The following is a 27,008-nucleotide window of genomic DNA, read 5'->3' on the forward strand; positions in this document are numbered from 1 at the left end:
CCCTTTTTTTGGTCCGCAGCAGAATCGGATCGCATGGGTGTTCACACCATGCGATCCGAGTTTGCAGATCGCACTGCGATATGCGAACTGATCTGGGGGTGTCATTAACATTTCACTGACACTCCCAGCAGTTCGCATAGGGCAGTGTGAACTGCCGCCGGGAGGCATGCGATGCGGGAACCCGCCGCGGATTCGTGGCGTTCCCGCATCGCTCCAGTGTGAACCCAGCCTAATAAGCAATCATTTTTCTGATCGCTGTATTAGTGTCACAGGTGACGCTAGTTAGGCAGGTAGGTATTGAGGTTCGCCGCAACTTTTTATAGCGCCAGGGACCCCCATATACTACCGCATAAAGCCCCCTGATTGCCCCCTAGTTAACCCTTTCACCAGTGATCACCATATAACTGTTACAGGTGACGCTGGTTGGTTAGTTATTTTTTTATAGTTTCAGGGCACCCGCCATTTATTACCGAATAAAGGTTTAACCCCCTGATCACCCGGCGGGTGTCATTTGTGACTGTAATAACTGTTAGGGCAGTTAGGGTTAGCCCCCTTTAGTTCTAAGGTACCCCCCTAACCCCCCCAATAAAGGTTTAACCCCGTGATCACCCCCCGTCGCCAGTGTCACTAAGGCTGGGTTCACATTGCAGCGGTTTGAGAACGGATGTGATTCGCACCGCACTGCAGTGCAAATCACATCCGATCTCTGTGCGATTCGAGTTCAGCCATACAGATAGTATGGCTGAATTCGTGTCGCACCCGCCGCACCCGCCGCAAACTCGCACGGGACCCTTTTTTTGGTCCGCAGCAGAATCGGATCGCATGGGTGTTCACACCATGCGATCCGAGTTTGCAGATCGCACTGCGATATGCGAACTGATCTGGGGGTGTCATTAACATTTCACTGACACTCCCAGCAGTTCGCATAGGGCAGTGTGAACTGCCGCCGGGAGGCATGCGATGCGGGAACCCGCCGCGGATTTGTGGCGTTCCCGCATCGCTCCAGTGTGAACCCAGCCTAATAAGCGATCATTTTTCTGATCGCTGTATTAGTGTCACAGGTGACGCTAGTTAGGCAGGTAGGTATTTAGGTTCGCCGCAACTTTTTATAGCGCCAGGGACCCCCATATACTACCGCATAAAGCCCCCTGATTGCCCCCTAGTTAACCCTTTCACCAGTGATCACCATATAACTGTTACAGGTGACGCTGGTTGGTTAGTTATTTTTTTATAGTTTCAGGGCACCCGCCATTTATTACCTAGTCTCACTAGTGTACCCCTAAATTTAGGGGTGTCTACTTTCCAAAATGGGGTCATTTGGGGGGGGTTTGTGCCATCTTGGCATTTTATGGCCTTCAAAACTGTAACGCCCTTAGAAAGCCTGAAGGCGGTGCTTGGTTTTCGGGGCCCCGTACGCGGCTAGGCTCCCAAAAAGTCCCACATATGTGGTATCCCCGTACTCAGGAGAAGCAGCAGAATTTATTTTGGGGTGTCATTTCACATATGCCCATGGCATGCGTGAGAAATATATCATTTAGTGACAACTTTGTAAAAAAATAAAAAATAAAAAAAAAAGTTTGTAATTTTCCCGCAACTTGTGGCAAAATATAAAATATTCCATGGACTCAACATGCCTCTCAGCAAATAGCTTGGGGTGTCTACTTTCTAAAATGGGGTCATTTGTGGGGGTTTTGTGCCATCTTGGCATTTTATGGCCTTCAAAACTGTAATAGGTAGTGAGGAGTGAAGTCAAATATTTACGCCCTTAGAAAACCTGAAGGCGGTTCTTGGCTTTCGGGGCCCCGTACGCGGCTAGGCTCCCAAAAAATCCCACACATGTGGTATCTCCGTACTCAGGAGAAGCAGCAGAATTTATTTTGGGGTGTCATTTCACATATGCCCATGGCATGTGTGAGCAATATATCATTTAGTGACAACTTTGTGAAAAAAAAATAAATAAATTAAAGTTTGTAATTTTCCCGCAACTTGTGGCAAAATATAAAATATTCCATGGACTCAACATGCCTCTCAGCAAATAGCTTGGGGTGTCTACTTTCTAAAATGGGGTCATTTGTGGGGGTTTTGTGCCATCTTGGCATTTTATGGCCTTCAAAACTGTAATAGGTAGTGAGGAGTGAAGTCAAATATTTACGCCCTTAGAAAACCTGAAGGCGGTTCTTGGCTTTCGGGGCCCCGTACGCGGCTAGGCTCCCAAAAAATCCCACACGTGTGGTATCCCCGTACTCAGGAGAAGCAGCAGAATTTATTTTGGGGTGTCATTTCACATATGCCCATAGCATGTGTGAGCAATATATCATTTAGTGACAACTTTGTGTAAAAAAAAAAAAAAATTTATTTTTTTGTCATTATTCAATCGCTTGAGGCAAAAAAATAAAATATTCGATGGGCTCAACATGCCACTTATCAATTTCCTTAGGGGGTCTACTTTCCAAAATGGGGTCATTTGGGGGGGTTTTGTACTGCCCTGCCATTTTAGCACCTCAAGAACTGAGATAGGCAGTCGTAAACTAAAAGCTGCGTAAATTCCAGAAAACGTACCTTAGTTGTAGATGTGACAACTTTTGCGCAAACCAATAAATATACAGTTATTGACTTTTTTTTTACCAAAGACATGTGGCTGAATACATTTTGGCCTAAATGTATGACTAAAATTGAATTTATTGGATTTTTCTAATAACAAAAAGTAGAAAATATCTTTTTTTTTCAAAATTTGCGGTCTTTTTCCATTTATATCGCAAAAAATAAAAATCGCAGAGGCAATCAAATACCATCAAAAGAAAGCTCTATTTGTGGGAAGAAAAGGACGCAAATTTTGTTTGGGTACAACATTGCATGACCGCGCAATTACCAGTTAAAGCAGCGCAGTGCCAAATTGTAAAAAGACCTCTGGTCATTTACCAGCAAAATGGTCCGGTCTGAAAGTGGTTAAAGCGACGCAGTGTCGAATCGCAAAAAGTGGTCTGGTCTTTGACCAGCAAAATGGTCTGGTCTGTAAGTGGTTACATTCATCTGTCAGTGGGAAAGCCCGCTGACAGATGATGACTCATGGTTGTTAAGGACAAGGGCAGCCAGCTTCCCGGCCTGCTGCTTAACAACCAGCTATTTCTTCACACAGAATTTGAATTGGTCGATAGTTTTTTGACCAATCCAAATTCTAATTCTTCTGAAGAGTTGGAATTCATTCGAAAATTTATACCGTATATACTCGAGTATAAGCCGAGATTTTCAGCCTCTTTTTTGAGGCTGAAAGTGCCCCCCTCGGCTTATACTCGAGTCATCGCTGTCTGCCCGCTCGATCAGCGTGTCGAGCAGACAGACAGCGGCCATTCTATTCAAAAGCCGCGCCTCCGGCTCCGCCTTCGCCTGTGATAGGCGGAACACTGAATTTCCCAGCAGCCTGTGTTCCGCCTATCACGGACATCGTATCATCCTCGTACTACGGACGAGGATGATACGACGTCTGTGATAGGCGGAACACAGGCTGCTGGGAAATTCAGTGTTCCGCCTATCACAGGCGAAGGCGGCGGCGCAGCTTTTGAACTTTACAATGGCCGCCGACGAAGAGGGCACGGGACGGCACGGCACGGGACGGGACGGGACGGGGGCAAGGCAAGGCAAGGCACGACACGGGACAGATGCAAGGAGGCAAGGCACGGGACGGATGCAAGGAGGCAAGGCACGGGACGGAGGCAAGGAGGCAAGGCACGGGACGGAGGCTCGGGACAAAGGTAGGCTGGACACACACACACACACACACACACACACACACACACACACACACACACACACACACACACACACATGGATGGAGACACACACAGGGATGGATGGATGGATGGATGGAGACACACACACACAGGGATGGATGGATGGATGGATGGAGACACACACACACAGGGATGGATGGATGGATGGATGGAGACACACACACACAGGGATGGATGGATGGATGGACACACACACACACAGGGATGGATGGACGGACACACAGGGATGGACGGACACACAGGGATGGACGGACACACAGGGATGGACGGACACACAGGGATGGACGGACACACACACAGGGATGGACAGGCATGTCTCACCCTCGGCTTATACACGAGTCAATAAGTTTGCCAGTTTTTTTGGGGGTAAATTGGGGGCCTCGGCTTATATTCGGGTCGGCCTATACTCGAGTATATACGGTAAATGAAACAAATTTTAAGGAAAACGAAACGCAATTTAACAAAAACAAAATTAAACTAAATGGACTTCGAAACCCAAGCAAACCAATTCCATAACTAAATTAGTAACATATCGAATCTATCCAAAATGAAACAAGTTTTTCCTTTCTGCACATGTCTACTAGGTACGACGTGATCCAGTACTTCCAGGTAGAGGTGTCAGAAACCATGAAATGAGACAGAAACAGAAGTACAGTTAAATCACACTTGTTTGATAATAAAAGTAAAAAGAACAAACCTAGTCAAAACATAGCCAAAGTTCACGGAACGAATAATCAGCCAAGCCAGAAGTCAGGGATCAACGTAGTAAAACAGAAAGCAGTATCTGGAGCCAGAAGGGATGTCAGCAAAACAACTCTTTAAACGGGAAACGCAGGAGATAGTTTCTGTGATGTTGACCAAGGGGAAGGCAGAGATCCTCTGGACTGGACAGCTTAAGTAGGCAGGACTGATGAGCAGGATATCATCGACAGCTGAGTAACTGTGGAGAGAGATGTGAGCTGGCAATTAGCTGACAGCTGAGCGGCCAGCTCAGAGAAGGAAGGGCTGAGCCCAGCCCTGACAGTACCCCCTCCTCAAGGACCCCTCCACCTCGGAGGACCACCAGGCTTGAGGAAAAAAACATCTATGGAAATCATGAAGCAGGACACGGGCATGTACGTCCGAGGATGAGACCCAAGAGCATTCCTCCGGACCGTACCCTTTCCAATGCATCAGGTACTGCATGCGCCCACAGAACATACGGGGGTCAACAATGGACTGTATTTTAATGCTCCTCATGGTTCTCAACCTGCACAGGGTGAGGACGTGGTACTGAGGTGGTAAAGCGGATGAAGAACAAAAGTTTTAATAAGGAGACATGAAATACATTTGAAATACGCATATTAGAAGGAAGGTCTAATGCATAAGCCACTGGGTTAATCCTGCGAAGAAAACGCGATATGCCCAAAAAAAGAGGTGCGAACTTCAGTGAGGGAACACAAAGTCAAAGGTTGTGAGATGACAGCCTGACCCTGCCCCCAATCTGGTAGGAAGGCTCAGGCAGGCGTCTACGGTCAGCATGGAGTCTGCACCTATCATTAGCATGAGGCAAAGCCTCCTGGACTTGAGCCCAAGTGGAACGAAGACCACAGAGATGCTCTTCTAATGCAGGAATACTCTGCGGAACAAACGAGTCAGGCAACATGGAAGGTTGAAAACCATAATTCACCATAAACGGGGACAATCGGGAAGCAGAATTCAAGGCACTGTTGTGAGCAAACTCTGCCCAAGGTAATAGGTCTGACCAGTTGTTATGATGGTCAGACATATAGCAACGTAGGAATTGCTCCAAGGACCGAATGGCTCATTCTGTGGCTCCATTAGACTGCGGGTGATACACAGAGGAGAAAGCAAACTGAATTCCCAACTGTGCACAAAAGGCTTGCCAGACCCGGGACACAAACTGATTACCCCTGTCCGAGACAATCATCTTGGGTAGCTCATGTAAGAGAAAGATCTCCTGAGCAAAAATGGAAGCCAGTTCCTTAGAAGTGGGCAACTTCTTAAGTGGAATACAATGACACATCTTTGAGAACCGGTCAACCACAATAAGCCCTTGTACACGCGGTCGGAGAATCCGTCGGAATGTGTCCTATCGGACCGTGTTGTCGGATAATCCGACTGTGTGTGGTATGCATCGGACTGATTCCGTCGGAATATCCTCTTTGGACCAAGTTCTCCAACTTGCTGGAAATATTTTCCGACAAACTGGTCCGATCGGACATACTCCGATCATGTGTAGCCTACTCCAACGGACAAGGTGCCACGCATGCTCACATTCAAATTCTGACACGGAAGAGCTCGTTCAGGTAAAACTACTGCTCGTAAGCGATATAGCACATTCGTCACGCTGCAATGTTAAAAATTCTTTCATCAAGCGCATTCTCTTGTTCTTTACAATGCTGCAAGAACAAACTTCTTTTGATGCTCATAGTCACACACACTTCTCCCGAACGAATTTCATTACTTTTTTTTTACCATTTCAGCAATACAATTTTAGTCTGTGTCACATCTACACAATTTTAGATTTTGTTTTATTCTTTTTTGGATGCTTTTTTTTTTGGATTCCCTAAAAATTTCCTTTAAAGACAGTTTGCTCATTTATCCTTTTTTTGGGGTGTTTTTTGCGTGTAAACTTACCACAACATTATTGTATTTTTGAGATTTTGTTTTTATTTTTTAATCTACAGGAGGTTGTTTAGTGTTGGTACCCCTTGTTATTCATTTCACTTATTTTTTGGGAAATGTACCTGCCTGCTCACAAATAAACTGGCTTTTTGGAAGGAAAACACACACACAAGTATTTCATCAATCAAAAAACCTTTATTTTGGTCGTAATAAACTAAAAAGAGGAACGCAGCACTGGAGAAACTTGTTACTTTGGTGCAGCCCCAGGGCAGACATGAACAAATTAGAATATAAAAAATTGGTGGCCTGAGGAATAGATATCTCAGGGAGAGAAGTCTGGTCCCGAAGTCCTAGAGAACAGGAAATTCAGATGACATTTATGTCCCCAGGATGTGGATCTTCAAGAGGCTGCATCTTCTGGCAGACCAGACTGAACCCAGGCCATCACTCACTCGTCTTCCTTGGGCACTTCCCTCCAGGCATCCTTCGAGGCTGTGGCTGGGCTCCTGTAGTTGGGGCACGAGGAGGAGGGCGTTGGTCGACCTCCTGGCTGCCACTTGCCACAGCCTCCCCCCGACTGAGGTCTTCCTGTGTATGAAAAGGGGACATAGTTTTAGTTTTTTGATCATCACTCACACCATTTTGTGCTCCTGGCTTTTGCAAATTGAATGTTACCAAATAGAACAGACTATCATTCTGAGCCCAGCATTTTTCTTTCCCGTCCCAATCATTTTTGGTCACTACTGTCTCTTGAGATGTAAACCACTTTGATAAATCACAACTTACTGATCAGATAAGAACATCTAGTTAACATCAATAAATGTAACACAAGAAATATGTTCAACAATGCAATACCTGTCTCAAGCTGGGCCCCACCACATGTTGCTGCCTGGAAGGCCCAGCTTGGACATCAGAAGCCTCAGCTGGGGGTGAAGGATGCCTTGAAGTAAGACTGGAGAGTGGTGGCCTGAGTGGTGGCCTGGGTACCCCCTGGTCTACCAGAAAATGCAGCCTGTCAAAGTGAACCATCCTGGGGTAATAAACGGCATCTGTATCTCCTGCTCTCAAGGACTCCAGGTGCTTCTTTCTCTCCCTGTAATATGTAATCCTCATGGCCCCAATTTTCCTATTCAGATAGGCCATGTCTGCCGTGGGGACCATGATCCGCACCAAAGAAAGCAGTTTCTCCAGCGCTGCCTTCCTCTTTGTTATGTCAGCATAAAACTTGTTGTGGAACTGCCACAGGCAGGGCATCTCCTTGTAGAGTTCTAGGAATAGCCCCATAAAATTTTCCTTTTGGATTGAATCCTTTTTGTCTGCAAGACACAACACAAGACAAACCCTCAAATACTAATAATGCCATTAAAAACCCTCCTAATCTTGTCCCAATATCGGCATATATAGAAGCAGTCTAGTCTAGTGAAGCACCAAGTTAAAAATGTTACCTTCGTTTGCACGTTCGTCACGTCCGCGCCTCACTCTCTTCCCAGATCGTACGGAAGATACACGCGTGTTGCGTTTTATATACAGTGCGCATGCGTGAAACTCCGCCCGCCCCTGACGTTCTTTCTAGACTATTCCCCGTCCCTTCGCTTCCGGCGCAGTGGGGAGAGCACATGGCGGAGAGAACGCAGGTGCGCACTAATAATAGTTCCACTAACGAGGAGGAGTGGGAGGAAAGCCCGGAGCCTGAAACGTCCCGATCCAGGGAGACAAGATTTAAGGTCTCAAATATGTCTTTTGGAGAGATGTTGGAGATGGTCGACATATTGAACAGGACCGACTATGATGGGAAGTATGGACCTTACCCAAACCCAAATATCAGAAAGGCCAAGATCATGACTAAAGTTGTGAAGAGTCTTCATAAGAATTTTGGGGTACACCGATCCAAGGATCAACTGAGAAAACGCTGGTCAGACCTAAAACTGAGGGAGCACAAGCAGTACCTAAGGATCAAGCGTGTTCTTAAAAAAAGTAAGTAGTTGTCGTGTGTTCATATGATTATTCTTGCTTGCATACTGCTCCATGTGCTTTGATTTCATGTTGTGCATTTTAAAATGGCCACTTTCAAGTTCATGGTTTCATTCGTTCTCAAGAAACATCGTTCTGCAGGGAAGTATTCCAGCTTAACAAAGTGTCCCCAATAATGTTCTCACCTTGTAACTCGGCCCAAAAACACAATTGTACAACACTTCCAAGCAATGTTTCAGATTCCTATTTCTGCCCTCTGTGTGCTAATTATTCTTTGTTTACATTCTCATAGGGGAGAGAAGACTCGGCAAGTATGAGGACACCAGGGACCACACCCCTCCTAAAGAAGGCCAACTTCCAAAAGCACAAACAGAGGAGCAGGAGCAGGAGGAGGAGGAGGAGGAAGGAGAGATCGTGGAGTTTGGATAAATTGTCACCACAACAGGTGAGTGTCGTAGAACACAGCTTCCGGTAAGCTCAGCAATGTATATCACCATATTTTTATTACATGGTGTGTTTTTTTGCTTTGTTTTGTAGGTGATGTGGAAGAAGATTCCTTTTTTACCAGTGAAAGTGCCCAGATCTTGATCGGGGAGATAACGGGGTGCAATCATGATTTGGAAATTATCCAACAAAACATCAATGATGTAAAAAATAAAATGAAGAACATCATTGATGTTTTGGGGAGAGTGTGAAACAACAAAAACTAGATAGGGTTTTATTTTTGCTATTTTAAAAACAAAATGTTGTATTTATCGAAATTCCAAATTTGGAAAATACACAGAGTGTGTAAACATGCGCTATCTCCCATCATGGGGGATCAATGTACATGTTTTGTGTAAAGTGTCCAAGATGAAGGGGTTGCAGCCCCAAAGCATGTACATTGATCCCCCCTGATGGGAGATAGCACATGTTGACACACTGTGTGCATCTTCCAAATTTGGATTTTTCAGGGGTCACACTCCATGTGATGAAGGCAATATCAGCCCAGTTTGTACATACTCAGGTCTGATATTGTCTTCACTTTTCAAAGTTGAACTTTGTAAGTTCCTGTGTTCAGTATTTTACGGTTTAATACATGCCTGTTTACACAAAAACAACAAGGAAACAAAATTCTGATTAAACCCTGTTTTGAATGCACACAATCTCTTGGTTTGTTGTAAAAACCTTTTCGAAACGCCCATGTGAATGTGCTTGTATTAAAAAGTTTAATTATCAACAATGTATGGCTTCCTTTTTCATTGCGCATAAAATGTATTTGTAGTAAAATTTTCGTTTGTGCTGAGAAGGAGTGTGATTTACTAAAGGCAACTCCACTTTGCACTCCAAGTGCAGTTTCAGGTGTACTTTTGCAGTGCACTTGTAGTGCATAGTGGATGTGCCTTTAGTAAAAAAAACACCCACTGTGAGGTGTAAATTTGGACAATCATGCCATTTTCCTGACATGGTGCTGAAAATGAGCACGATTTTGGTCAGTAATGCACTACATACATTAGTTATAAAAAAGAAGGTGTGTGTGTGTGTAGCAGACCCACAACATTATTATATTATCTGAAGAAGAGACTGTCCCCTCATCTCGCTCTGAACTTGGGTTTGCACTGTTGGTGAAAAAGGCACAACTTAAAAAAAATGGCAAAGTGGGAGGCCACAGTCTGCCATTCCTGTGGCGTTGAAGGACACTGTGTAGTGAAACAAGAACAAAAATTTGTAATTTGACAAATCAACATTGCAAGCAGATTAGACACCCACATTTTTGGTCAAAATTAGTATAACATTTTGGGAACTGAGTATTTAAAGCCTAAAATATAAGGTCCCCTTATGAGAGTCATCACCCCCCCATCACCCCCCCATATGATGGGCCCTTGATAAAAAATGAGGGGGGATGTTTAGGACAGGTAACCCTCTCCACTTGATTGAGAGCTGAAGGCCTAAATAATGTGTGATACTTTGTGAAGCCCCTCCTTACTTACACTATTGGCAGCCCACGGGACAGGTAAGAAGGGTCATAATAACAAACATGAAAACAAAATGGAAGCACATTTTGACATTCTGCTATTACATAGCAAGAAAATTAATGTGTTAAAAAAAAAAATTGCATTTGAAAGTATTAAGGCAGGCCCTTACACTACATGCTTTGGTGAATTCGCCCATAAATGTATAAATGTGACCATCAAAAAGGTAGGTATAGTGTGTATTGGGTTTGGTCAAGTCATCAGATAAAGGATTGCTATCAGCTGAGCTAGCAGTTGGGGGGAGGGGGGTTCCTAATGAGTTTGGCACAACCCCAAAAATTAAAAAAAGGTCACTTTGCATGAATTGAAGCACACACATCACATTTGTAGACATTGTAGGGGGTGTTTAGGGGAAAGCAATACTATGGAGCTGACAAAAAACATTGTTAAGTGACTAGACTATAGTTTTATGGGCCAAGAAGAGCATGGTGGGGAAGTTAGTGAGGCAAATATGCCTGAGGACAAAGGGGCAGAGTATATGAATTAGAGCATGTTGCAATGATGGTAATTAGGGAATGAGGAAAGAAATGCAAGACATTAGCAATCATGAAATACATAGAATGTGATGTTTAAGGATAAAACTTAGCTTCATATAGTCCTTCTGCAGGACCTGAATGATGGCAGAACAGGTCTCTGGAATAATGATCCCCAGAGCCTGGGGGGAGATGCCTGTAGAGAACTTGAGGTCCTGAAGACTTCTCCCTGTCGCCAAGTAGCGCAACGTGGCGATGAGCCTCTGCTCCAGAGTGATGGCTTGCCACGTGCAGGTATCCTGCCTGGTGATATAAGGGGTCAGCAAAGCCAGCAGACGGTGAAAAACGGGGTCCGTCATCCGTAGATAATTCCTGAAATGATCAGGATTATTCTCGCGGATCTCACAGGGCAAAGGCATGTGCGAGAACTGGTCACGCTGGCGCAACCAATTCTTGGTTCACAAACGCCTCCCCTCCCTGTTCATGGACCGGGCTTGTGTCAAAGTAAGAACCCCAACACGAAGCCCCTGCACAGCAGAAACTCTACGACGAGTACATAGACGAAACATGGTTTGAAAACGGTCGGCTCGTCTGAACGGACACCAGAAAGCACCGATAAACAGGCCTGAAAGAACGACCTGAATAGCAGAAGCAAGCAGACAATAAAAAATGCCTTTCAAAGCTTACTATACCAAGATATAGTCCACAATGAGAAACAAATACTTAATGACTGCACGCACTGATTATCAGATACGCAAAGACAAGCAGAAACGGAAGAGCAGTAGCGGATTTGGTTGGCAGAATGTCTGACCGTGTGTACAGGGGCTAAGAATAACTGTGTTGCCCTGGGAGTTGAGAAATTCCACAATGAAATCCATAGACAAGTGGGTCCAGGGCCTCTCTCCATTTGGTACGGGTTGTAGGAGGCCCACTGGAAGGTGTCGTGGAGTCTTACTTTGAGCACACACGGATCAAGCAGCTATGAAGGCAGTTACATCAGCACGTAGACTAGGCCACCAGAATTGTTGGGAAATGGCCCAAACTAGTTGATTCTTCCCAGGGTGGACTAGCTGCCTTGGGAGAATGGTAAGTCTGGAGCACAGCAGTACGGGGACTCTCTGGGACAAAGCAGTGGTCACAAGGTTTCTCAGGAGGAGCATGGACCTGAGCAGCAAGAATTTTGTCATTCAAAAGAGAAGTGAGACCGGTGCGAACCGTAGCCAGAATATGATCAGGGGGAATCACAGGAACCGGAACCGGCTCCAACTTGGAAGTGGAGGAAAATTGTCTTGACAAGGAGTCAGCCCTTACATTCCTAGTACCGGGTAAGAATGAGACAATGTAATTGAAACTTGACAAGAAAAGAGCCCATCGCGCCCTTCTGGGAGAGAGGCGTTTTAGCCTCAGATAAGAATGTAAGATTCTTATTGTCCGTAAGAATGAGAACCAGCACAGTGGTACCTTCGAGATGTCTCCATTCTTTCAGGGCTAAAATGATCGCCAACAGCTCTCTGTCACCAATCTCATAATTGCACTCTGCAGGTGATGATTTCTTGGAAAAGTAGCTTGGTGATTAGACACAGCTAATGCAAATCAGTGGGTGCCAGCCAATGGGTCACCGCCAGCACCTGCTGATTGTCCAGAAAACACGCAGGACAGAGCTCTGCCAATGTAAACAAGACAGAGCTCTGTCCTGTCAGCAGGGGAAGCAATGGATTTTCTTTCCCTGCAAAGAAGGGAAAGAAAATCCATTACATCCCTTAGTAAAAGTCGCACACATAGTAAACACCAAAACACTGGCTAGGCACACATTTAACCCTTTGATTGCCCAAGCTGTTAAACCCCTTCCCAGACAGTGTCATTAGTACAGAGACAGTGCATAGTTTTACCACTGATCACTGTATTCGTTTTATTGGTTTCCACAAAGTGCCAGTTAGTGTCAGAATGTCCACCTCAATATCGCAGTCCTCCTATAAGTCGCTGATCATTACTAGTAAAAAAAACAATTATTGGTATTTTAAAAAAAAAAATATGTAGCAGAATACATATTGGCAAGAATAAATTCCATCTCTTCCCCTAATAAAATCACCTCACACAGTATAGGTAAACACTGGTTAGGCACACATTTAACCCTTTGATTGCCCCTGATGTTAACCTCTTCCCAGCCAGCGTCATTAGTACAGTGACAGTGCATATTTTTAGCACTGATCACTGTATTAGTGTCAATAGTTCCCACAAACTGTCAGTTATTGTCAGAATGTCCACAGCAATATCGCAATAAGTCGCTGATTGCCGCCATTACTGTTAAAATAAATAAATGTAAAAATACCCCATCGTTTCTAGACGCTATAACTTTTGCACAAACCAATTAATATACGCTTATTGGAATTCTTTTTACCAAAGACATGTGGAAGTATACATTTTGGCCTAAATTTATGAAGAAATTCGATTTTTTTACATTTTTTATTGGATATGTGTTATAGCAGAAAGTAAAAAAAAATATATAAATTTTTTTTCAAAATTGTAAAATTGTTGGGCTTTTTTTTGTTTATAGAACAAAAAATAAAAAACTCAATGATGATCAAATACCACCAGAAGAAAGCTCTATTTGTGGGAAAAAATGACATAAATTTAAGTTGGGTACAGCCTTGCATGACCACGCAGTTGTCAGTTAAATTAACACAGTAGAGTTTAGCAAAAAATGGCCTAATCAGGAAGGGGGGTAAATCTTCCGGAGGTGAATTGGTTAAATTACTGGCAAATGCCAGTCCCCATCCTCTTCGTTCTGTTTGTAAACAAAGCAGCCGGGTATTCTTTTCATCTATTCCAGACCCTTATCCTAGATGGGTATTCTATCAATAGTAATGGGGACACCCACACAACATGTGGTAGGTGTGACCCTTGCTTGGTGCCCAACAACCTATCACACCAACGCTGCCCCACAGATTGGTATATTGTAAGCTTTTTGCCTTTTTGCAATGCTTATGATGTTCTCTACTTTATGCTTATGATGTTCTCTACTCTATAATAATAATGATTGTTTTTACTATTTTATGGCTACAGTATAGAATGAATGTGTAATACATTTCTTTTAATAAAATAAAGCGCCCCATCTAAATACTGGGCGACTTGGGCTTGCTGGCATCACTTCAGAGCTTCGGCAGAATGTAGCCAATTGTTAACCGGAGTCCCCCCGCCTTAAGAATCAGATACCCAAATCTCCCACTTGAACAGGAACACATCCACTATTTCACATCAAACCCTACACCTCCTGATTCCCACAGATCTTAAGACCATACTATTGACCATATACATGGAAACCGACCAACTAACAATAGACATTTGTTAACTAATAGTTCTAGACATCCTTAGAACTCAGCACCCGAGATCGTTCCTTCTGATGATTAGCTCCTAGCGGATGTTTATTAGGCCTTCGATGGGTCCTTGAGGGCAATTATTGGTTTCCCCAACTCTCGATACTCTACCCCTAGCCCAGAGCTTAGTAGTAGATCTGGTCGACAACCCTACTCTTGATAGACATATACCCATTGCGTGTCAATGCTTCTGTTATGTTTATTTGTTGGTTATATTTGGTAACCCTGCTACGATATCACTGTACTCTGTTATGTGACATAACTGTAACCGTTTCCTTTTTTGTAAACATCAATAAAAAACTTTGGGAAAAAAAATGAAATAAAGCGCTCTAAGGAAATGAACTGATCGGCTCACCATCGCTGACTTCCAGCCTGAATGGTAAACTATGAGCGTGACTTGCCCAGCACTGGTAGATCCCGCTGTGTTCAACCTGGGCAGATGTGATTGTGAAGGTCTGTCCTTCTGCCACTAACATATCATTCTTCAACCACTGATAAGTCCAGTCATTTTGTCCATTGCAGGTCATTGTTATATTGTCTCCGGTAAGTAACTTGTTCCAGTCTGGTGTGAAGGTCACTGGAATAGTCCCAGCATTTTCTGCAAGACGTTATACAGAAATATGAACAAACAATACCAATTTGTTAATTATTGATTAATGTTAAACTGATAATACAAGAAATTTCTACAATATAAGTTGCCAAAACAAGCTAAGTCATTCAGTGGTAGGGTAAGGTTATTTTTGGTAAAGTTATATAGTGGAGATAATCAGAGCCCGATTCCCTAATGTCCTCCATCTTCACAAATACAATTCTATAGTTCTACTTTCATCTCCTCCCTTCTCAGAACATCCCCTCTAAGGCTGGGTTCACACTTGCTGCGGCCGCGGTTTACAACAGGGGGTCCGTTGCGTCCTTGTACACCGATTCAGGTGCAAATCAGATCAGAATTTCTGCCTTAATTCGCACCTGATTCGGAGCAAAAGACACATAGGACCCTTCGTCAATGTGGACTAATTCTTCAATGTATTTTTGTGCAACAGAAGTACATTAATGGTATATTGCTACATAGGAGAGCTGGGTTTCAGAAAAAAAATTGTGAACTTTGCCTTTAAGCCGGCCATAGACTGTAATCTACAGACTTGAATCTTGGCTGGTTCAGCAGGGGCTGGCCGAGATTTGAACCATGTATCGGCAGGCTGATTGTGCTCTAGTTGATCGATCAATCAACTTGGGTACAATCAGCATGTTGGATTTTTCATGAAATTATCAATAGCAATAATCACTATGTGTTTTCTAAGCTGGATGCTTCCCATGAGCCACCATCCATAGCTCTGCGGGAGGGAATCAAGCGATTTTCTGCAAATCATGGTTGCAGGAAAGACAATCGCTCCATCTATGGCTGGTTTTACATTTCATTTGTAATCAGATCATTTTCATTTACTGATTAGCATTTTGCAAATTACAAATCTAAATTCACGCAGCAGGATTTACCTGTATAGGAAATTGTGGTTGCAGCAATGTAAGTATAAGTGATAGTAGTCAGGACTTGTCTCGAGCAACTGTAGGTGGCTTTCAGGTCTGTATATTTTAATTGTAAAGTATCATTGGTGGTGGAGTTCAAGATTGTCTGATTGTTCCTGTAGAATATTGTCTCTGTTGCCAGTGATCCAGATGGACTGGAACATCGGAGAGATATGTTGTCACCTTCATATACATAGAGAGGAGCCTGAAGGATGACCCGACCTGAAACACAACATGAGATTTGTTATATCTGAGGATGTGATGACCCACCATTGAGGGAAACATATCATTTTGTGTTGGGAGTAGGGATGAGCTTCGAGTTCGAGTCGAACTCATGTTCTACTCGAACATTGCCTGTTCGCCTGTTCAGCGAACAGTGAACAATTTGGGCTGTTCGCAGCAAATTCGAAAAGCCGGAACACCCTATACAAGTCTATGGGAGAAATCTAAAGTGCTCATTTTAAAGGGTAATATGCAGGTTACTGTCCTAAAAAGTGTTTGGGGACCTGGGTCCTGCCCCAGGGGACATGGATCAATGCAAAAAAAGTTTTAAAAACGGCCGTTTTTTCAGGAGCAGTGATTTTAATAATGATTAAAGTGAAACAATAAAAGTGTAATATTCCTTTAAATTTCGTAGCTAGGGGGTATCTATAGTATGCCTGTGAAGGGGCGCATGTTTCTGGTGCTTAGAACTGTCCCTGCACAAAGTGTCATTTGTGCAGGAAAAAAAGTCTTTTAAAATCACTTGCGGCTATATTGTCGGCTCCCGTAATACAGAGAACAGTCAATGAGTGTTCTCTGTATTAGCCGACAATTCATTCATTCATTGATTAAAAAAAAAAAAAAAAAAAAAAGCGTGGGGGTTCCCCTAAATTCAATTACCAGGCCCTTCAGGTCTGACATGGATATTAAGGGGAACCCCGTGTCAAATTTTAAAAAAAAATTGACGTGGGGGTCCCCCTAAATATCCATACCAGACCCTTCAAGTCGGATATGGATATTAAGGGGAACCCCGCATCAAATTAAAAAAAAATTGACGTGGGGGTCCCCCTAAAAATCCATATCAGACCCTTTATCCGAGCACGCAACCTGGCAGGCTGCAGGAAAAGAGGGGGGGACGAGAGAGCGGCCCCCCCTCCCTCCTGAACCGTACCAGGCCACATACCCTCAACATTGGGAGGATGCTTTGGGGGTCTGTGACCCCTCAAAGCACCTTGTCCCCATGTTGATGAGGACAAGGGCCTCATCCTCACAATCCTGGCCGTTGGTTGTGAAGGTCTGCGGGCAGGGAGCTTATCAGAATCTGGAAGCCCCCTTTAACAAGGGGACCCCCAGATCCCGGCCCCCCCTGTTTGAAATGGTAAGGGGGTACAAAAGTACCCCTACCATTTCACAAAGAAAGTGTCAAAATGGTTAAATAAGACAAACACACTTTTGAAAAATTCCTTTATTAAAAATGAAAAAAATAAAAAAAAGATTCCAGCGGTGCTAATCCACTCTTGCTATCCAGCGACGAATCTCCGGGGTCCAGAGTTATCGACTATCAAAGAGAGGTCTCTCTCTTCCTTTTTTGTCTGGAAACATACACAAGGAAAGGAGGAGGGGAAGGAGGAATATATTATAAATCCCAGAGGGATAAGCACACGGGAGAGGGGTAAGCCGGAGGGGGTGTGAGCCCAAAAGAAATAATGAAAGGCCGATCCCAAAAAGTAACAGAACCCAAAACCCCCAGAGAAAGTTTAAATTCAAGTGCAAACGCAAGCTCAATCCAGAAATATTTAACAACTAAAGAAGGGAACACCAGAAGTCCCAGTATGGAAAAAAAAACAGCTCAGGTAAACAAAGGCGCAAGAAAAGAGGCAGCTAAATTAAAGGGGGCCCAAGGAGAAAAGATACAGGAGAACATGGGAATAGAGACGGAGATTACAGAGGGGGAAGATCTGAGGAGTGAATCCCTAATGCCTACTAAGTTGGATATGTTAGCAATGTTCGAGAGAATGGAAAACCTGATAAAAAGTGAGGTCTCCAACGTACGTATGGATTTGGGACATCTGTTAAAAAGGGTAGAAGAGGTAGAAGAGAAAGCGGAGAGACAAACACTGGAGATAGCTGGGCTAAAAACACAAATGAAAGAGCTGCAAAGACAACAGAAAGAATGTTGTTATAAAATGGAGGCGCAAGAAAACCAAAATAGGCGCCAAAATTTGAAGATAAGGGCTATACCAGAGCAAAATGGAGAAGATCTGGAGGAAAAAATGAAGAGGATATTTAACCCCCTACTGGAGAGAGGAGAGGCAGAAAAGATAAAAATTGATAGAGTACACAGAGTGAGGAAACCACCTGGGCTAAAAGAGGACATGCCACGGGATGTGCTTATTAAGTTCCATAAGTACTCAGACAAAGAAAAAATATGGAATAATCTTAGGAAGGGACCTCCTCTACAGTACGAACAAAAGACTTTACAAGTGTTTGCGGACTTATCAGCGGAGACCCTAATAAGAAGAAGAAAGCTCAAACCACTGCTGGATCAACTAAGAGAACTAAACATTAGATATAGCTGGGGATTCCCCGCAGCATTAATAGTACACAGAGATGGGAAGACAGTAAGGTTGAGATTTTTGGAAGATATGCAGGACTTTTGTAAAAACCTACAGATACCAATTCCAAAAGAGTATGAAGGGTTAATAAGAGAGGAGCTACCGGGGGGAGAGGGGGGGTGGCGGGGGGTATAGGGAGGGGGGGGAGGGAAGAAGTAGTAAAAAGGCTGCTCTAAAGTTATGGAAGTACATTGAGGTGGTGGAAGCTGTTTACTGGGGGGGGGGGGGGGTGGGGGGGGCTGGGGAAGGGTCTCTCTCTTTAGGGCCCACCCCGGGATCCCAGGACCCGGGGAGGTGCACACGGGGCGCCGGGTTGGGGTCTCCACCTCAAGGGAAGAGGTGCAGACACCAGGACGGGGATATATCCAGGTTGGATGCAAGAGGCCCGGAGATGGGCCATGGGGGGGACGAGGGTGGGGGGGTGGGAGAGGAGGGTGGGGGGGGCGGGGGAGGAGGGGGGGGAGGGAGAGAGGAGAATAACCTATAGCTCAAGATTTCGAGTAAAGGGCATTATTTGGGTTCCAACATGACAATGGTAAACTGTGTGTCGTATAATGTGAGAGGTCTAAATGTAGCTAACAAACGGTTTAAGATACTAAGAGAATTGGAGCAACTTAATGCAGAGATCGTGTTCTTACAGGAAACGCACTTAACCCATGAAAGTAAAATTAGACTGTACTCCCCAAGATACCCGACCTGGTTCTATGGAGACTCAGTCTCAAGTAGAACAAGGGGGGTAGCAGTGGGGATAGGCCGGGATATCCAATTTATAGTAGAGGGCAGGATGGGAGACCCGGAAGGGAGGTTCCTGTTTCTAAAAGGAAAACTATGGGGAATAAAATATACCTTGGCAAATATATATAGTCCGAATAAGAATCCAATAACTTATCTGAGAAAGATACTGGGAAAACTTTGGGAATTTAAGGAGGGGAGGGTGATTGTGGCAGGAGACCTGAATTTTCCGATAAATCCGAGACTGGATAGTTCGTCCCATGCACGGGAGACGGCGAACATGCAGCGAAATGTAATTAAACAACGGATGACCGAATTACAGCTGATAGATGTGTGGAGAATACAACATCCGAAGAAACGAGATTATTCGTTCTACTCCCCCGTGCATGGGACGTACACCAGGATAGATTATTGGCTGGTGGAACATCAGCTATTGGAGGAAGTGGTAGATACGGACATCGGAACTAGGACTCTGTCGGACCACGCGCCTGTAACCATGAGAATTAAAATCCCAGAGGTAAAGAAACCCCCATTTACCTGGAAACTAAATAAAGATCTATTAGACGTAGAAGGAGAGGAAACAATAAGAAAGGAGCTGCAATTTTTTTTTGCCTCAAATGGGAAGGACGAGATGGCGGAGAACATACTATGGGAGGCCCATAAGGCTTACATAAGAGGAATATATATCTCACTTGGGGCAAAAAGAAAAAAAGAAAGGAATAAAAAGGTAAAGGAATTAAGAGAAGAAATTAGGAGATTAGAATTAAAACACAAAATAGAGAAACAAAATGGAAAGGGACAGATACAGGGGCTACAACGGAATCTAGCTATAAAAAAACTAGAGCTGGAGGAAACAATAGAGCAAGAAGTAAGGAGAGAATATCATAAAATAACGAAAGAGCGATATTTCTTGGGAAACAAGAATGGCAAGAGTTTAGCTAGGATATTGAGGAAAAAGAAAGCAAAAAATTATATTGAGAAAATAATAGATAAAAAAAACGAGATCAAATATAAGACTGAAGATATAGCGGAGGTATTTAGAGAATACTACGAGCAATTATATTGGGTGAGAAAAAAGGAGACAGAGCAGCAAGAGAATATTAGAAAGAGGAAAATCAAAGAATATATAATAAACGCTAAGGTCCCTACACTATCACAGGAAATAGTACAGGAATTGGATTCTCCTATAACAACATCCGAAGTAAACCAAGCAATAAAAGAAACAACAGGAGGGAAAAGCCCGGGCCCGGACGGCTATATAATAGAATATTATAAAAAATTTGGGGAAATTTTGTCACCAAGGTTATGTGCATATTTTAACGGCCTAGATATAAAATACGGACTGGGTAAGGAAGCCTCTCTAGCAATTATCTCCACAATATTGAAAGAAGGGAAGGAAGGTATGATATGTTCAAACTATAGACCAATCTCATTATTAAATACCGACATAAAATTATTCGCAAAAATACTAGCTACTAGAATGAAAAAAATAGTTCCGAACTTGGTCCACCCAGATCAAGTGGGGTTCGTGGGGGGCCGAGAGGGAAGGGATAATGGAGTGAGGACACTATTGCTTCTCCAGAAAGCCCAAGAGAGCAAAATCCCCAGTCTTCTCTTGTCAATAGATGCAGAAAAAGCATTTGACCGAGTAGACTGGGGATTTATGCTGGGCACGTTGAAAGAAATGGGATTTGGTATCCGAATCCTGAGTTGGATAAAGACACTCTATGAGTGCCCAATGGCAGTGGTAAGGGTAAACGGCAACTTGTCTGACCCCTTTAGAATGTACAATGGGACTAGACAGGGTTGCCCACTGTCACCCATACTGTTCGTGTTGACTTTGGAACCACTGCTGGAGACAGTGAGGAAAAATCCCGATATAGGAGGAATTGAGCTGGGGGAAGAGGTTCATAAGGTAGCCGCATTTGCGGACGATGTCCTATTTTATGTGACAAAACCTAGAATCTCCATGCCAAATTTGGTAAAGAGTATCGAGCAATATGGAGATCTATCAAATTTTAAAATAAATTTAAAAAAAACAGAGGTTTTAAGTGTCAGCACGAGCAGTGGGGAAGAACAGGATATCAAGGGCAAATTTCCCTTCCTATGGAAAAAGGAAATTAAATATTTAGGTATAAAGCTGGCAGCCTCAATAAAGAAAATCTATGAGATAAACTATATCCCCCTACTGGACGAAGTAAGAGAAGACACAAAAAAAATAATGACGAAACCATTGTCCTGGTTTGGCCGGATAAATGCCCTTAAGATGATCATACAACCAAAAATATTATATAAGTTACAGATGTTACCGATATATATTCCCCCAGTCTACTTTAATACTATTAAACGTCTAATAACCAAGCTCATCTGGAAAAATAAGAAGCCTAGAATAGCCTTAAAGGTATTACAACTGGGAAAAGAGAGGGGAGGTCTAAAAGTACCGGATTTTAAGAAATATTACGAATCTATAGTATTAACACGGGTGGTGGAGTGGACAAAATTAGATAATGAAAAAAGATGGGTGGCAATAGAACACAGCGCTGCAGAGACACGATTAGGAAAGGAAATTTGGATACCCCCAAAACACAGATCACTCGGACCAACAACACTTGCACTCACAAAAAACGTTTTTAGAATATGGGATGGAATTCACAAGCATAATAAGTGGAAATACAACTCTCCACTAATGGCATTAAAAGAAAATAATTTATTTCCACCGGGGAAGAGCACTATGGGAGGACACTGGATTAGAAGAGAAGATATTCAATTGAGACACATAATAAAAGCGGGTAAAATAAACACGTTAGAAACACTACAGGAGTACATGGATATAGACGGATGGAGGTACCTCCAGCTCAGACATTTTGTCTCATCATTGCCACAACCACTGAGAAGTGGAACAGACCTTAACGCCTTAGAGCGGATATGTGAGGGGAAAATAATAAGAGTAAATATCTCACAGATATACAAGATGCTGGGAGAAGTGGACGAGACGGAGGTACCTATATATATAAAAAAGTGGGAAGAAGAAATAGGGCCACGAGGGGAGAAACAGAATTTAGAAAAAATCTTACACTTAACACACGGGACATCGAAAAATCTTAATACAATAGAAATGAATTATAAAAGCCTTGCTAGATGGTATAGGACACCAGACAAGATGAGGAGATATCAGGAAGAGCAACTCGGGATGTGCTGGAGAGGGTGTGGACAGCAAGGGACTGCGGCACATATCTGGTGGGAATGCCCAAAAATTAGAAATTACTGGAGAGAAACATTAACTTTAATAAAAATAATAACAGGAACTCAGGTACTAGAAAACCCATGGACATGTCTTTTCCATGGTACAGACACCCCAACTCAAAAGTACAAAGAAGGCCTCATAGGAAACTTAATAAACGTAACAAAGAGCTTGATACCAAAAAACTGGAGACAGGCGGAAGCCCCAAAATTGAGGGAATGGATAGGTAAAGTAGAGGACATGTATAGAATGGAGGGATGGGAAGAGGATGAGGAGAGCGGGGAAAAGAAATTTCGAAAGAAATGGAAGCAATGGAAACTGTTTAAATCAACGAAGAAATATGAAGAGGTAGTAGGGCTATAGGGGGGGGGGGGGGGGGGTAGTAGGATGCATATGTATATGTATACTATGTTTTATACTTTTTGTATGGAAAAAATTTAAATAAAGATTAAAAAAAAAAGAAAGGGAGGCAAGCAAGCGCCCCCCTCTCCGGGACCATACCAAGCCACATGCCCTCAACATGGGGGGGTTGGTGCTTTGGGGCAGGGGGAGCCCATGTTGATGAGGACAAGGGCCTCTTCCCGACAACCCTAGCCATTGGTTGTTGAGGTCTGTGGGCGGGGGGCTTATCGGAATCTGGGAGCCTCCTTTAATATGTGGGCCCACACATCCCGGCCCTCCATCCTATGTGAATGTGTATGGGGTACACCATACCCTTACTCATTCACCTGGGGAAAAATGCACACACCACGCACACAGCATTTCAGTGAGAGAGAACGTCGAGTCAACATCAGAAGAAGAGAAGAGGGAAGAAGACAACGAAGAAAACCGGGCAACCGCTAGCAAAAGAGCAGGCAAAAGAGAAGAAGATAGCGGTGGAGCCCGACAGAAGACACCGGAGAGCACAGAGAAGTCAGAAGAGAACCCAGAAGTCGGAAGAGACCCTCGGAGCTGCCTAACAAATTACTTTAAAAACCTGTGTAGTGTGTTTTTTTATTGACACATTTTTCCCCAGGTGAATGAGTAGGGGTACGATGTACCCCATACTCATTCACATAGGGTGGGGGGCCGTTATCTGGGGCTCCACATATTAAAGGGGGCTCCTAGATTCAGATAAGCCCCCGCCCGCAGACTTCGACAACCAACGGCCAGGGTTGCCAGGAAGAGGCCCTTGTCCTCATCAATATGGGGACAAGGTGCTCCGGGCTGGGGGGGGGGGGGGGTGCATGCAGCCATAATGTCGCAGTCACGATAAAAATCACTGATCGCCGCCATTTAAATAAAAATTCCATAAAACCATCCCCTATTTTGTAAACACTATAACAAACCAATCAATAATCGCTTATTTTGCGATTTTTTTTTTACCAAAAATATGTAGAAGAATACGTATCGGCCTAAACTGAGGAAAACAATTGTTTTTTTATATATTTTTGGGGGATATTTATTAGAGAAAAAAGTAAAAAATAATGTATTTTTTTCAAAATTGTCGCTCTTTTTAGTTTGTAGCGCAAAAAATAAAAACCGCAGGGGTGGGGGAAAAAGGACATCAATTTTGTTTGGGAGCCACGTCGCATGACCGCGCAATTGTCAGTTAAAGTGACGAATCGTAAAAAGTGCTCTGGTCAGGAAGGGGATAAATTCTTCCGAGGCTGGAGTGGTTAAAGTAGAAGTAAACTCCCATAGTTGATTTTTACCTATGGGTAAGTCTATAAAGCTTACCTATAGGACAAGTAAATATCTTCTAAACATGCACCATTTAGGAGATATTTTGTTTAGAAACAGCGGTGACAGTGCACCCAGAAGGGCTTTTTTTCTTCAGGTAAGTCTTTCATAATGTGCTAGTATGCGATGTATACTAGCATTAAAGTGGTTGTAAACCCTTACAAACCACTTTGACCTACAGGTAAGCCTAGATTAAGGCTTACCTGTAGGTCCAAGCAATATCTTCTAAACCTATATGGTTTAGGAGATATTTGCCCGAAAACGGGCACTGCTGTCTATGGCAGCATGTGTCACCATCAATTGCAGCAGCATGTGTCACCACCAAATTGCAGCAGCATGCATCCCACCAAATTGCAGCAGCATATGTCCCACCAAATTGCAGCAGCATGTGTCACCACCAAATTGCAGCAGCATGTGTCACCATCAATTGCAGCAGCATGTTTCACCACCAATTGCAGCAGCCTGTGTCACCAAATTTCAGCAGCATGTGTCACCATCAAATTGCAGCAGCATGTGCCACCACCAAATTGCAGCAGCATGTGTCACCATCAATTGCAGCAGCATGTTTCACCACCAATTGCAGCAGCCTGTGTCACCAAATTTCAGCAGCATGTGTCACCATCAAATTGCAGCAGCATGTGCCACCACCAAATTGCAGCAGCATGTGTCACCATCAATTGCAGCAGCATGTGTCAGCACCAATTGCAGCAGCATGTGTCACCACCAAATTGCAGCAGCATGCATCCCACCAAATTGCAGCAGCATATGTCCCACCAAATTGCAGCAGCATGTGTCACCGCCAAATTGCAGCAGCATGTGTCACCATCAATTGCAGCAGCATGTTTCACCACCAATTGCAGCAGCCTGTGTTACCAAATTGCAGCAGCATGTGTCACCACCAAATTGCAGCAGCATATGTCACCACCAAATTGCAGCAGCATGTGTCACCATCAATTGCAGCAGCATGTGTCAGCACCAATTGCAGCAGCCTGTGTCATCACCAAATTGCAGCAGCATGTGTCCCACCAAATTGCAGCAGCATGTGTCCCACCAAATTGCAGCAGCATATGTCTCCACCAATTGCAGCAGCATGTGTCACCACCAAATTGCAGCAGCATGTGTCACCACCAAATTGCAGCAGCATGTGTCACCATCAATTGCAGCAGCATGTGTCAGCACCAATTGCAACAGCCTGTGTCAGCACCAAATTGCAGCAGCATGTGTCCCACCAAATTGCAGCAGCACGTGTCCCACCAAATTGCAGCAGCATGTGTCTCCACCAATTGCAGCAGCATGTGTCACCACCAAATTGCAGCAGCCTGCCTGTGTCACATCAAACCCCACTCCCCCATTACTTACCTTGCTGTGTGTTGTCCTCTCCAGCGGTGTCTCCTTCCTCTCTCCTGGGCGCAATTGCAGAGAGAAAACAGGAAGTGACATAAAACTCAGATGTCAATAAAACCGCCCGGCTGTAGTATTATATACCACGAGTACTACAAGCTACCCGGCGCTTCAGAGATCGCCGCAAGGCAGGCTAAACACCCGCAAATGAAGTGCCACGTCTGCAATATCGTGATTGCATAGACGTGGCTCTTCCCATAGGTTCACTGTGTCCGGCGTCTGAACACAGTGCACTTAAGGACCTTTTTTTTGTATTTTTTTAAAGGGCCAGCTTTAAAAATAAAATAATTTTTTTACATTTTCTTTTTTTTGTGACTGCTTGGAAGGGGGGGGGGGCACCACTGGATAGTGACAAATGAAGACAACATAATAAATGTCCATATTATCTTACCATAGATAACGCTCAGTGTGACGATCTCACTTGTACCGCCATTACTGGTCTGGCACTTATAATCCCCACTCTCTCCTGCCCTAGCAGAATCAGTCACATAGTTCTTCCCTCTAGATATCCAATTGTTATTACGGTACCAGTAATAAAAAGGTGCAGGAGGCTCCACATTACAGGTCATTGTTAGAGATTGTCCTACGTGGATTTTTTTCCAGTTCGGAGTGAAGGTCACCACTGGTCTTGCTGCAGATCCTGTAAGATAATAACAGTAACTATAAAAAACGGAAACATCTACCTGCCGGTTAGGCAAAAGGAACTGTAGTTATTGTACATGTACAAAAATGAAAGGGTCAGTCCAAAGTAGACACCTGGATTTGACCAAATTACTGTTTTAACCTCTTTAGGACCACTGTGCACATACGACCACAAATCGGCTCTCCTGTGCAGGATCACGTACTTAGTACATGATCCTCCACTTTTGAGTCTGGGGCACGCATGCACACTAATGGCGACCCGCTCGCTGTGATTGGACACAGTGCGAACCAATCAGCGGTGTCTGGCGGACTCAAAGTCTACCAGATCCCACCGATCATTCGGGACACAAGCAGAACAGCAAACTGCCTATGTAAACAAAGCAGATTGCCGTTCTGTCAGTAGGGAAGGTAGTGATCCTGTGTTCCTGAAAACCAAAATCAGAGATCTGTGCTTTCCCACAGTACAAGTACCTCCCACACAGTAACCATGCACATTTTAGGCACACCCTTTAATCGCCTTTGATGTTAACCCCTTCCCAGCCAGTGTCATTAGTACAGTGACGTGGATATTTTTAACACTGATCACTGTATTGGTGTCACTGGTTCCCCAATAAGTGTCAAAAGTTCACTTAGTTAGTATCTGATTTGTGGCAATAACGCAGTCCCACTATAAGTTGGCAATCGCCGCCATTACTAATAAAAAAATAATAAATTGATAAAAATTCCATAAATATATCCCATAGCTTGTAGACATTATAATCAATCAATATACGCTTTTTTTTTGGCCAAAAACATGTAGCAGAAAACTTACAGTCTATGAGAGACTTACCTGTGGAACAGCAATCTAAGATTATTTTATGGAGACAAGAATTTTTTTGTTTTATTTAACCACGCCCCTTCCACTTT

At 43.7% G+C, this 27,008-nt stretch overlaps 1 protein-coding gene across 1 annotated transcript in view; it reads right to left on the reverse strand.

Moving 5' to 3' along the window:
- Window positions 1-27,008, reverse strand: part of LOC143942203 (uncharacterized) — a 91,254-nt gene that overhangs the window by 51,152 nt on the left and 13,094 nt on the right. Inside the window, exons 4-6 of the mRNA XM_077463456.1 lie at window positions 25,852-26,100; window positions 15,738-15,989; window positions 14,602-14,844 (exon numbers count right to left, since the gene is read on the reverse strand). Coding sequence (XP_077319582.1) covers window positions 14,602-14,844; window positions 15,738-15,989; window positions 25,852-26,100 — 744 coding nt within the window. The remainder of the gene's footprint in view (window positions 1-14,601; window positions 14,845-15,737; window positions 15,990-25,851; window positions 26,101-27,008) is intronic.

The sequence above is a fragment of the Lithobates pipiens genome, unplaced genomic scaffold (assembly GCF_037356315.1).
Source record: "Lithobates pipiens isolate NorthernLeopardFrog02 unplaced genomic scaffold, aLitPip1_a1.2 Scaffold_30, whole genome shotgun sequence".
Lineage (NCBI taxonomy): Eukaryota > Metazoa > Chordata > Amphibia > Anura > Ranidae > Lithobates > Lithobates pipiens.